The 12,212-nt window shown below is 34.7% G+C and overlaps 1 protein-coding gene across 4 annotated transcripts in view; it reads left to right on the forward strand.

Annotated features, from left to right (window-relative positions):
• The window catches only part of Cntn6 (contactin 6), a 347,844-nt gene that overhangs the window by 144,169 nt on the left and 191,463 nt on the right, over nucleotides 1-12,212 (forward strand). For 3 of the 4 annotated variants that reach the window (XM_036181617.1, XM_036181615.1, XM_036181616.1), the window contains exons 3-4: nucleotides 3,042-3,168; nucleotides 10,082-10,257. In XM_036181617.1, the coding sequence (XP_036037510.1) occupies nucleotides 3,042-3,168; nucleotides 10,082-10,257 (303 nt within the window). The remainder of the gene's footprint in view (nucleotides 1-3,041; nucleotides 3,169-10,081; nucleotides 10,258-12,212) is intronic. The other variant, XM_036181619.1, reaches the window with a different exon arrangement.

Below are 12,212 nucleotides of genomic sequence, written 5' to 3' on the forward strand. Positions count from 1 at the left end.
TAATATTGTCTTTTCTTTTGCTCTTAGATGAGCTAAGATTTAAACCTGGTCTTACAAATACTTCAGTTTGAAAACCAGTCCACTAGCCTGTGCACCCATTGGTGTAGAGTGTCCTTTCTCTCAAATATCTGGGAGTTTGGAATATTTTTTCTACTGAAAACAAGGTTCTCCTCATCATTTTTCTGATATCTCTGTCTTATTTCTAATTTAGTGACATGAAACCTTTATGTGGGCTTGGATGATCTTTCTGTTTCCTACCAATTAAATTCCTTTATTGTCAGTGTTTTTCAAACACATTATTTGCAGGTTTTTAGCTTATTTAGGTAATTTATCTTTCAGTGATGTCTACTTTGTTGCATGCCTATTCCAATCACAGTATTATTTCTCTAATGATGCTGTTTGGTTTATAATTTATACTTTACTTTCATATCTAGCAAATTCACCTGGGTCTACTATCCATGTATTTCCATCTTTACGGTGTTATTTTTTAAAAACATTTTTATTCATATATGTGTAAAACTTTGGAGCATTTGATGGCTTTCCTGAAGCGTGTTGCTCTAGACTGGCCATCTCTGTGTACCAGCAGCATGCTGAGTTTATTGCTGTCATTTCTCCTGTGTATTTGATTTTCCCCAGCCCATCTTTCTTATATTGTTCATGATTGCAGAGTCTTTATAACAAATACTTCCCTGTCACTAAACAGGAAGCATATTTCTCAATTTCTTAATTGTCTTATCTGGACCTGCCTGATTTATTCCTTGTGACACCTGTTTAGATTTGGGATATGTTGTGAAAACTCACATTTTGTAGTCTTGGGGAATCATGGATCATGGAGTTGGATGAAACTTAGTCTTGTTTGTTGTTTTACAAATCACTGACTCTGCTAAGATTTTTTTAGCTAAGATGACCTGCACTAAGATTAGCCTTGGAAAAACCATAAATATACATCACTGGGAGGTTTTACACTTTCCTACTGGGCTCTGCAGATGTGGCAGGAGTGTTTAGGCCTGAGTCTGAAAAAAAAAAAAAAAAAAAGAAACCTGGAGTCAGCTTCCTAATCTGCTAGCCTCCCTTTTCAAAAATGCTGTGTAAAAAGAGGTTTGTTACAGTAACAGAAATCCATGTGCATCAGATCGGGTTACCTCCAAATTTGAATATTGTAAAAAGAATTCTCATGATATTATTTCATCAGTAAATCTCATGATTGGGGGCAAGATTAAGCATTTGAGAACTTTCAGTTTTGTGACCACAGCCATATTGACTTACTTAGCAAGGTTTCTTAGTGTGGTTATTATTATTAGTAGTAATTTATTATTATTATTATCTGTGAATTTTTTGTTATTGTTGTTTTTATTCTGTATGTTTGATGCTGCTTGCATTTTGTCATGTCTTGCATATATCACAGGTCTAATAGTAAAAGATCTTCAGTCCCTTCTTTCTAAATTAGCCTTTTCAACAATTCTGAGATATAATACCTATATTATATCTATCAGACATTATTAGGCAATTTATTCAGCATTATATAATTGATAACTAAGTATTAAAACTGAAGCTTTTAATTGTCTATACTATTATGCCAAAGCCGAATATACTGAAATTAAAGCTTAAAATCTCTGTTGATAGAATTATTGTACTTGGGTGGAAATATTTTAGATGATTGATGGAAGAATAATAAGTAAGTGGATCATGAAGAAAGAATATCAATATTTTTATTTAATTTTATATCTTCTCCTAAAGTAAATAGACTTGCAAAATAGATCCAACTTGCTAGACTTCAATTTCTGCATTTATTATTATTATTATTATTATTATTATTATTATTATTATAATCAACAGTGATGATGTTGGTGGTGGTGAATACTATCTTAGCTCCTTGACTCCCCATTTGCTTGTAACCAGCATGGTATGACACAATTTATAAGAAGAATCACATCAAATTCCAAAATAATCATCACTAACAAAATCCCAGATGTTGCTCGTCCTGCTAAGGCTGTTGTGATTCTCGGTAGCACACTTGTTCTGTTGTCTTTCCAAAATGAGAAGTTTGCCTGACATGGTGGGACTTTGATTCTCTGACACTACATTTATGGACTGAGCATCCTACAAATAAGTCCTAATGCCAAGTTTGTGCTTCTTAGTATATATTTTCATATAAAAACAAATGCAATCTTCTACCCTGTACACTGGTTCTTCTTCTGCCCTTCCTCCTTGACTTTCCCACACAATATTCCTGTCCATTGCACTGATGTAGGCTGAATAAGGAAAACACCCAGGCACATTAAATGTGAGAGCAGGGATTCTAGAAGCCCAGGACCAGATGTTGTAGGCGCTGAGGGGGTCATAAATGAATTGATGCAGGAAAGAATAAGGGCAGTGGAGGGCCAGAATGAGATGCATTGAACTGACTGATACTGATTACATGGAAAAAGAAAAGACAACAAATGAATAAATTCAGATTCTCAACTTTGGTTAAAAAAGGTTTTACTTGAAAAAAAAAAATGGCTAAGTTGAGTAAAGGATTAGATGAGTAAGGCATGTTGATTACTTAAGTCTGTTGTCTTTATTGTGATGGTGTAGAGTGTTGTTTGTTTATAGGAAGTAAAACCTACTAAATTTGGCATGAAAAAGGCTCAGTTCACAGAATTAATCTACACAGTTCAGAAAACTATTATTTAAAAAAGACTTTATTGCATTCATTTTTAATGATTATAAATGTTGGAGTACAAAGCGTAGAGGACAACTTTCAGGAGTTTGTTCCTGCTTCCCTTCTGGAGAAGGCAGCCTGTTGTTTCAGGTGCTACGGTTGCATAAGCTGGTCGAGTTTGTATTGCATTTGACTTTCACATGGATTCACATTTGCTGGCTGAGCTATCTCATCAGGATGGAAAATAAATAAATATTTTTATCATTCTTGAAGAATTTTCTCTATGATCTAGCTTGTAACATAACATTTTCTAATGTGTGTAGAGATGAGATTTAATATAGGTAAGTTCTCAACCAGAAGCAAATATCTCAGTTGATATTCTCTTTTCTATCTCCAGGTGAGGGTCGTTTCAGCCGTCCAATTTTTATCCAGGAGCCACAAGATGTCATTTTTCCTTTGGATTTATCCAGATCTGAAATTATTCTGACTTGTACTGCAAATGGTTACCCATCACCCCGCTACAGGTAAAACTCTCCTTCTTGGTATGACCATTGTCCTCTTTGTGGTTGCTGTAAAATAGACAAAAAATAAGGATTCTCAGAAATACTTTGCATATTCAGAATAGACTTCAAGATATTTTCCCACTGCTATTCAGCTTTGTCTACACAAATCATGTAGACATATATACACATTCTGTACTCCAATGCATTCCTTCATGCTGAATTCTAGTCATCCTTTCCAGGTAAACACTACTGTGTATCTGTTGCTTATTTCTTGACATTAGTGGAAAGCAGAGTCATGTATACTTAGAACTGAGGAAGAAAGCAAAGACAACATAAAAATAAAAGAAGAAGCACAGGAAGACAGAAATTGACAAGAGAAAGAAATATTTAATTTCACAACTCAAAACATTTCTAGCTTATTTGGCATTCAGCATACATCTACTTCAGTTTAAGGGCATTGACTCAGTTTCCCCATATACAATACCTATGAAAATGGCCTTCTGTAAACAAACAGTCAAAGGAAAATCTTCAGCTTATTTTATGAGATCAAATTCTGAAACTTTCCCACAGCTCCCATTGTGCCAAAAATATTAATTATAGAAAAACTATGTTGAAAGCAGTTTTGTGCATTGTAAGGCCAAGAGAGGATTTTTATTACAGGGAAAACATGTTTGTTGCTCATACAGAATATTATTTTCAAAGCCTTCATTAGTATGTTATTTCAAATTGTTCTAGCTTTTCTCATATTTGTCTACCTAAAGAGAACATGTGAGAAGTATGTGGAGTCTTCCGTGGGACCTTTGTAACATACAATATATTGGCTTAAATTAAAATTTTAACAAAAGCATACAAAAAATAATTTTCTGCTCAGACATCCTTCAGTCTTCCAATCATTACAAAGAAATAAAATAAAGGGAGCTTGAGAGGAAGGATGAATATTTTTTGTTTTATTTGAACAGTTACAGTGTGGGTAGAATTCAAAGATCTATAAATGTATGTATATAAGTTTTATTTTTAAATGAAATGTTTTGTTGGTAAGAGCTATATGCAATGTGAATAGAAGAAGAAAAATAATAAACATCAGAGTGGCATTTGGTCAGTTGGTGATTTAAATTTTAAAAGCATTTCCACAAAGTTTTATTTTTTTAGACATAAAATTGGATTGACATAGAGAAAAAGCAACAATTAAGTCAATTTTAGCAAACTGGGTTGGCTTTGCACATTGTAATATAATATAGCCTCCATCTACATATGATTATTAGAGGAACGGGTCACATATTTAAATTGACAAAGCCAAAGCCATCTGTGTATTATCTCTTATTTAGCTTATATTTTGTAGAATAAATCCCTTATCTTATATCCATAGCTAAACAGTTTAAAAGCTAAATTTTTTTCTTAATAAATTCTTAACCCAGTTCAAGTCAATTGATTGAGAAAGACCAATCACTTTACTAATTATTTTACTCAAATTGGGGATTTTTCCTATTTATTTTTCCTCTAAAAGAAAAGCAAAATTGTCTTAAGGCTTGTGAGATGTCTCAACACTGGAGAGAATTTGGTGCTCTGGTAAAGGACCAGGATTTGAATTGCAGTATCCACAGGATGCTCACAACAGTCTGTAACTCCAGTTTCAAGAGACCTAACACTATTTCTGGCCTCTGCTCACACTGCAAGTACATGGTTTACAGATATCCGTGTAGGACAACCACCCTTACACATAAAGTAGAAAATTTTAGAAAAGGGTATTACATAATTTAGCCTTAAATTAACTTAATTTAAAATAGACTATATGAAATATGATTAATACATACTTTTAGGATCACCATATTTTAAATTATAGTCTTGGCATTTAAAAGCTAATTCAGTTGATCAAAGATATAGATAAGGTTTCTTGGAGGGAAGGTATCTGAATGCTTATATGTTTTTAAATTTATTAAATATAACCTAAGTAGAGTGAATTTATTCATATTTTTGCAGTAAGTATAAAAGTATAAATTGCTGGTTATAAAGACAGCTTTTTTGTTAGTGCCACAATGAAGACATAAATAAAGAATATGGGTAGGAATTCTAAAAGTGCTAAATGGCTTATGTTCCTCAGATACTGTAAACTAGAGAACTAAAAACAAATAATTTAGCTTCTTATTTCTAATCTACATACAGTGCTTAAACATATTCTTCTATTTACTCTATAAGAAGCTCATAGGCAAGAGAAGTTGGAATGGGAAAAGAATTAAATTTTAATGCCTAAATATCAGACTCAGACCCAATTTCCTTGATAATATAGCACATTGTATTCTAACAGTGCAATGTAAAATTTTAGTGTCCATGTTGCCATTTCTGCTTACATTTTTTTTAACAATTTACTAATCACCATATTAAACATAGATTATTTGGTAGAGTGTACACTGGAGAAAATGTCTTTCTTATTGCAGAGTCAAAGGCTATACAGTGATTTTGAGGCAAAATGAGAAACAGTACATTAGAGCCTCCCACTTAAAAGTAAGAATTATTTTTGGTAGCGGCAACTCTGTCCTACCAATAACTCTAGGTGGATCACTTCTCTTTTCAGTAACTACTACTTCCTCCTGGAGTGACAGGGACCTTTCCTGTATAGTATTGTTTTTTAAAAAAAGAAAATATTAGGAGAATCTGTTGCTTTAAATTTTTTGTTTTGTTGTTCTAATCAGGACCATGGCACCAAATTTATTCTAGTTTTTTCTTTTTTTTCCTCAAATGTATTGTTAAATTGGTTATTCTGTGGAGGACAAAAAGCTGTTTGTATTATTATTGTTGTTTTGTGAATTCAGTACAGTAAACTGAATCTCATGGGAGGAAATAGCAATCTTAAGATCAGATCTTTGGAAATAGTTAAGAAAAATTTGAGCTAAATCATATTGAGTGAAATAAATGCTGTTATAAACAGTTGCACAACTGAAATTAAAAGCAAGGAAGAATTGCTTTTATAGTTTCAAAGCCCAAGGAATACATGAGGTGATAAAGTTGAGTAAGGGAGCCGTGCAAAGGGAAAAGAGAGTGGGCTACTCAAAGCCAGTGGTGAGAGAAAATTACTAAATTTAGAATATAGGGGGAAATAATTTATCAGAGAACTTAATCCCAAATGTTCTTTTTGAAAAAAGAGATTAGCACATATATTACTTCTGTATGTAATATACTTTCTCTCAGACAGAAAGAAGTGGGAATATCAGCCGGGCAGTGGTGGCCCATGCCTTAAATCCCAGCACTCAGGAGGCAGAGGCAGGTGGATCTCTGAGTTTGAGGCCAGCCTGGTCTCCAAAGCAAGTTCCAGGAAAGGCGCAAAGCTACACAGAGAAAACCTGTCTTGAAAAACCAAAAAAAAAAAAAAAAAAAAAAAAAAAAAAAAAAAGGTGGGGGGTACCAATGACAACTTCTGAGAAATCTATTTATAAACTACTTTTTATACCAGGAGAGAATCAACCCATTCATTGTTACCCTCTCCTAGAAAATAAGAAAGTCAGTAAAGTCTCAGGAGATGTCATTGTCTCTTCATACATTTCTTTACTTTGTGTTAAAGACTTCCTGTGATCAAGCCTGTGAAAGTTTTATAATGAATAGATGTGAGGATGGGTGGATGGACAGGAGGGCATTGGCAAAGCAGACAAGAGGACTCTTTCCATGGAGGCAACAGGTTCAATGCATTCTGTAAGAGCATTAGCAAACAAACTTAGAATGTGGATGTTAGTGTTTTCCTCCAGTGGTCTGGGGCTGGGCTCAAATGTAAGTGCCTGTAAGAAGCACTTACAACAGAGACCAGTTTTGTTGGACATCTCACACAAAGACATGGATGGATATAACATTACCAAAAGACAGCAGGTAGAACTCCTAGTCATATTGTCCAGCCACAACTCAACTACTTAATTGTGAAAGATATTCCTTAGTAAAAGGATCATATTCTAGTTCAAATTCACAACATCTCCTAGAACTAATGTGTTAGTTCATATACATAAAATATTCATTCAACACACATTTTCTAGTCTGTATCATAGAAAAATTCACTTGGATATGTAATAATGCTATCAGTAAAGTATGTCTGACAGTCACTTTAATGAAGTAAAACTATTTCTCCATTTATTTAAGCATATTAATTAGGACAAAGCCCAAACCCAGAGCTGAACTCCTGATCTATATGCACAGTTTAATAATCATTGTACCATAGTGATTAGAATGATTACGGGGCTACTGTGAAAAATTCATTTGCTGCAGCTAAGCCAACAACTTTGAATTTGTGTTGAAAAACAATTACTGCGCTTAATTAGGAGCATGTAATGATGACAGCAGTTATTTCAGTGATTGATTCCAAAATTAAAGAGAGCTGGCAAACTAAGTGTGGTATACCATTCTCTTTGAAAATGATAGAGACCACGGAGGTCTGAGACCATGCCCTGTAAGTGAATTATGAAAGACAGGTTTACAGTGAGAGCAAGGGGGATATTGGCAACTTGAGACAGGCCAGCGGGAACAAGTTTTCTGCTTTTTGTGTCCTAAGAGCACAGAAAAAAGCAATATGTAATAATTTCTACTGAAAATGCAGTGGAAACCCCAAGCTATATAGATGAACTCTTGATGGCTGATCATCTTTATTTTATTAAAAAGAAGTTGACATATACAGGACATGGGCAAATCATTTTGAAGTTGACAGGATTGGTTTAAATCCTCTGATTGATTTGATATTTGAGCCATCATTTTATATCTTTAATAGTATGAAGGAGTATACAATTTTGTATTTCTTTTCTATTTTAGTAGACATTAGTCAGATTTACTCCAGTGAATCTGTCACAATGCTGCCCCCCAAAATCAATGGTATTCAAAATAACTTTGGAGAATGCCATTCCTTTCTTCCAATTACCCACCTTAACAAAATATTTTAAAGAATTTCACTATGAATAGAAGAATCATAGCAAGGTAGGCATATGCCCTAAAATATGGTTTGAAAATTTTATATATATGTATACATATAATGTAGTGAGAGGCCATTTACTGGCAGGCTCAGGACAAATTACCCTAAAGCAGTGGTTCTCAACCTGTGGGTCACAGCCCATTTTGGAAGGACCTTTTTACGTTGGGTAGTGGGGTTGACTATAAAAAAACAGATTTTTACATTATGATTTGTAATAGCAGAAAAATTAGAGTTATAAAGTAGCTCAAAAATAATTTTATGATTAGGGGTCACCACAACATGAGGAACTGTATTAAAGTGTAGCTGCATCAGGAAGGCTGAGAACCACTGCCCTAAAGCCAGGAGACAATAGCAGAAGCAGAAAGTCTTTCACATCTCCCCCATCCCACTTCTGTTTTTAAGCTAAATATATAGTTTTCATATCAGAGGTCACTTCCCCGGGACTCTAAGCAAAAGAACCTACTTTTTCCTGGAGAACCGCAGTCATCAATGAAAACATGAACAGTCAGTCCCTGTGAGTTTTCCCTAACTGTGAACATCAGCTCTTCCTTGCTGTCCTTTATATCTTGACAATAGGACACTCTTTATGAATTCTAGCACTAAATATGCAGATCTGTCTGTGATTGGGGGTATTGTTTCTGAAAATCCTAATGTCATGAAAAAGCTGTATTGAAAGACTACGTATGTGCTAAAACACATTTTAGACCCTCAACCATGACCCTGACAATTAATGAAGAGGGATTTTGCTTTTTTGTCTCTGTATTTCTTCCATCTCTATGAGTATGAGTTATAATTCATTAATTTTAAATGCCTATTTCCATAAATGCTTTATATGACTACATATAACTTATAACTTTGAGATATACTTCATTAATGTGCAATGTTTATAATTTAAAGTATGAAGTTGGGAGGTTTCCAATTTGAGAAGTGAATCTAATAAGAGGGTGTGAGTGCATATTTACTGATCTGAAATGGCCACATCAAGTCTTCTAAAGCTCTTTATGCTTCCTTTCAAACAGTGCTAATGCCCTTTTATAGGTAGATTATTCATGCACCGAAGGACTGTTGACTAATAACTAAGCTGAGAGATTTTTGGCTTAAAAAAAATTTTCAAGCTGTATTTGTTTTGTTAGCATATAATTTTAGGTTGGTTTTCCTAAGCACCATTGAAATATTTTCAATGTGATTAATTTTCCAAGTAGCACACTCACAAAGACAATCATATTTTGGTGTTTTCAGGTTATTATTGTTTTGTAATTGGCTTTGAATGGGTATTGTCAGACTCTTGCAGGCATTCTTTGTCCTGGATGTAATGTAGCCTTCTTGGGTTTCTGTCTCTAAATCATTTTTGACATTCCATTTTGTAGTGTCAGTTGTGGGGATTCAGGTATAGTATACATTATTTGAAAAGTCTTGAAAGAAATAGATGTCAGAATTATTGAGTGTTGTCTAATTTTCATTTCTCATGTTAAGAGTTTGGATGCCCTTCTGGTTTCATGTGAATGAGTCTTTGCAACTTATGAAGGGTAAAGAGCTTCCAAACAACCTATCAGTTTGTAGCACTGGCCTCAGAACAGTTGTGTTTGCCAAGTGGTAGCATAGCCCTCTAGGCTCAGCTTGTGCTTGAGTAATACAAGAGGATGGCAAGTTCTAAACCAGGAGGAGCTTCAGAGTTTATTTGGTGAAAGCCAGGGCAACTTGGTGAGAATGTGTCTGAGGATTAAAAAAATTGAAATGAGTCTGTAAATGTTGCCCAGCGGTGCAGCACATCAGTAGAGTGTGTGAGGTCAGTCCTTGTTCAAACTGCAGTACTACAAAAAAGACAGAACACTCTTACCTTTAGTAAAACTACAGAGATAATTCCACAGGTGATCCTGTATTTTGTTTTGTTTTTGTTTACTTTTATGCTTATAAGGATTCAAACAGTATGATTTTTATGATAAGTAGCACTCCATCTTTATATTACATATGTAATTTGTTTCTTTTTTATCCATGAAGGTGGAAACAAAATGGCACAGATATTGACTTCAGCATGACTTATCACTATAGGTTGGATGGAGGCAGTTTGGCCATCAGCAGCCCCCGCACAGATCAAGATATTGGCACCTACCAGTGTCTGGCCACCAATCCTGTGGGAACCATTCTGAGTAGGAAAGCCAAACTCCAGTTTGCATGTAAGTTTGGGGGAAACTTCCATAATAAATATGTCCTGGAAAAGAGTCTGGTGATGTATCTATATTGGGCCAAAAAAGGTAGTTTGTTTTTTGTTTTTTTTTTTTTTTTCAGCTACCTGCTCTTTGAAATCAAATGGAATTTTATGTGCACAAAAAGTTTTTCTTGTGCATTTTGTAATTCCTGAGGATAATGGAAATCTGTTACTTTTTTAGGTAAAACATATTTTTTTAAATTATATATTGTGAAGTATTCTTAGAAACATCTCTAAAACTGCCGCATATCAATATTAAGATCATATATATAATATTGCTGCCCTTTCACTTTTTTCTTTTATGCCAGGTATTAGTGTGAATAGCACAGGAAAGCATCCCCAAGGCAGTGGTGTCATGTGGGCAGGTGGGTGTTTCTCTAGGAACAGTGATCATACACCCACAGTGAGATGTAGGCGGAAATAAAGTGGTTGCCACAGGCAGGCTTTATATTAACTGTAACAATGTCCAGCTGCATCACATAAATGTCATCCAAGTAATTACCTTTGTGACATTTGGGGACATTAGCAGATGAACAATAGACACTGCTTCTTATATCCTTTATATATAGTGTTCCCAGGGACTAAAATCCTTCATATTGGATTCAGTGAAAGCCTTGTTTGAGAGTAATTATATCTCACAATGTAGACAATGTAGAAGTCTTGCATTTCTCCCTTGTATGACTCCCCACGCTCTAGATAAGCCAGGGAACCAGAATGTCAGTTGTTTCTGTTTGAGGGCTCATGGAAATGTCTGTGCTGACTATAACTTTCAAAAACCAAATTTAGAGATTTTGCATAGAAATATGTGTCTCATGCCACCCTGAAAAAGTGCTTTAGTCATGTGCAGTTATGGTCTCAAGTCTGTTCTGCACCAGCGATCTCATGATCTACACAGGGTGCAGGAAGGATCAATGTTTGGGAGATAGCCTTGCTTTGGTTTTATACGTTACGTGCCTATGCATATAATCAATAATCATTGGGGTTGATTCTGCATTCTATCTTAGAGAATTACTTGAAAATACAGTAGGGAGGAAACTATAGACACACATCCCCCAGAAATGCACAGTTGTTAGAGCCTAACTGAATTGTTTAGAAAGTGGACATCCCCAGAATACTGGAATCAGGTTACACACTGATAGATTCCAAAGGAAATTTCATACAACATGGAATATTTATTTGTAATGTTCCTGACTTTCTGTTGAGTCATCTTTCAAACATCTGGCCCTGATATAGTGTTGTAGGCTTACAATGCTGTTACCTGAGTGCTGAGACTGTCTCACAAAAAGACAAACATGCAAATTAAATAAATCCTGAAATTACCACATTGTGATTTATATAGCTGTACCTTTCTTCTTGCACTCTAAAAAGTACTTTAAAAGTATCCCTATGATTTAAGTTATCTTTTTTTTTTTTTTTTGGTTTAAAGAAATACATGCATCTAAAACTTTTCCTAGCTAAAATATATTTGATCTTTGCCAAAATGGAAAGAAAAAGTTGAAGTAAAAAGAAGTTAAATTATATACTTGCATGAGTGAGATGAACCAATTCTTTGACTATAGCTCCTCCTCATTCTTTATCCTTTAGTGGCTTAAAGTTAATGGCTACTGTGCTTGTCACACAATTTTGAGGATCTGAGTTCAAACCCGAGCATCCCTATAAAAAAGCTGAATGTCGTGACATAACCCTGTAATCTCAGCCATGGAGAGATGGAAACAAAAGGATCTTTGAGGCTTACTGGCCATCTCATCTAGTCTATTTGGTCAGCATTGTGTTCTTTATGATACTATGAAATAAAAGATAATTTGGGGAGTAAATGAGGAAGAAACCTGATATCAATCTCCAGCCCTCACAAATATGTGCACACACCGGAACACCATATGAACAAACACATTTTCACTATCTATCCATGCCAAAAGTTGGTCT

The sequence above is a fragment of the Onychomys torridus genome, chromosome 3 (genome assembly GCF_903995425.1).
Source record: "Onychomys torridus chromosome 3, mOncTor1.1, whole genome shotgun sequence".
In the NCBI taxonomy this organism is placed as follows: domain Eukaryota; kingdom Metazoa; phylum Chordata; class Mammalia; order Rodentia; family Cricetidae; genus Onychomys; species Onychomys torridus.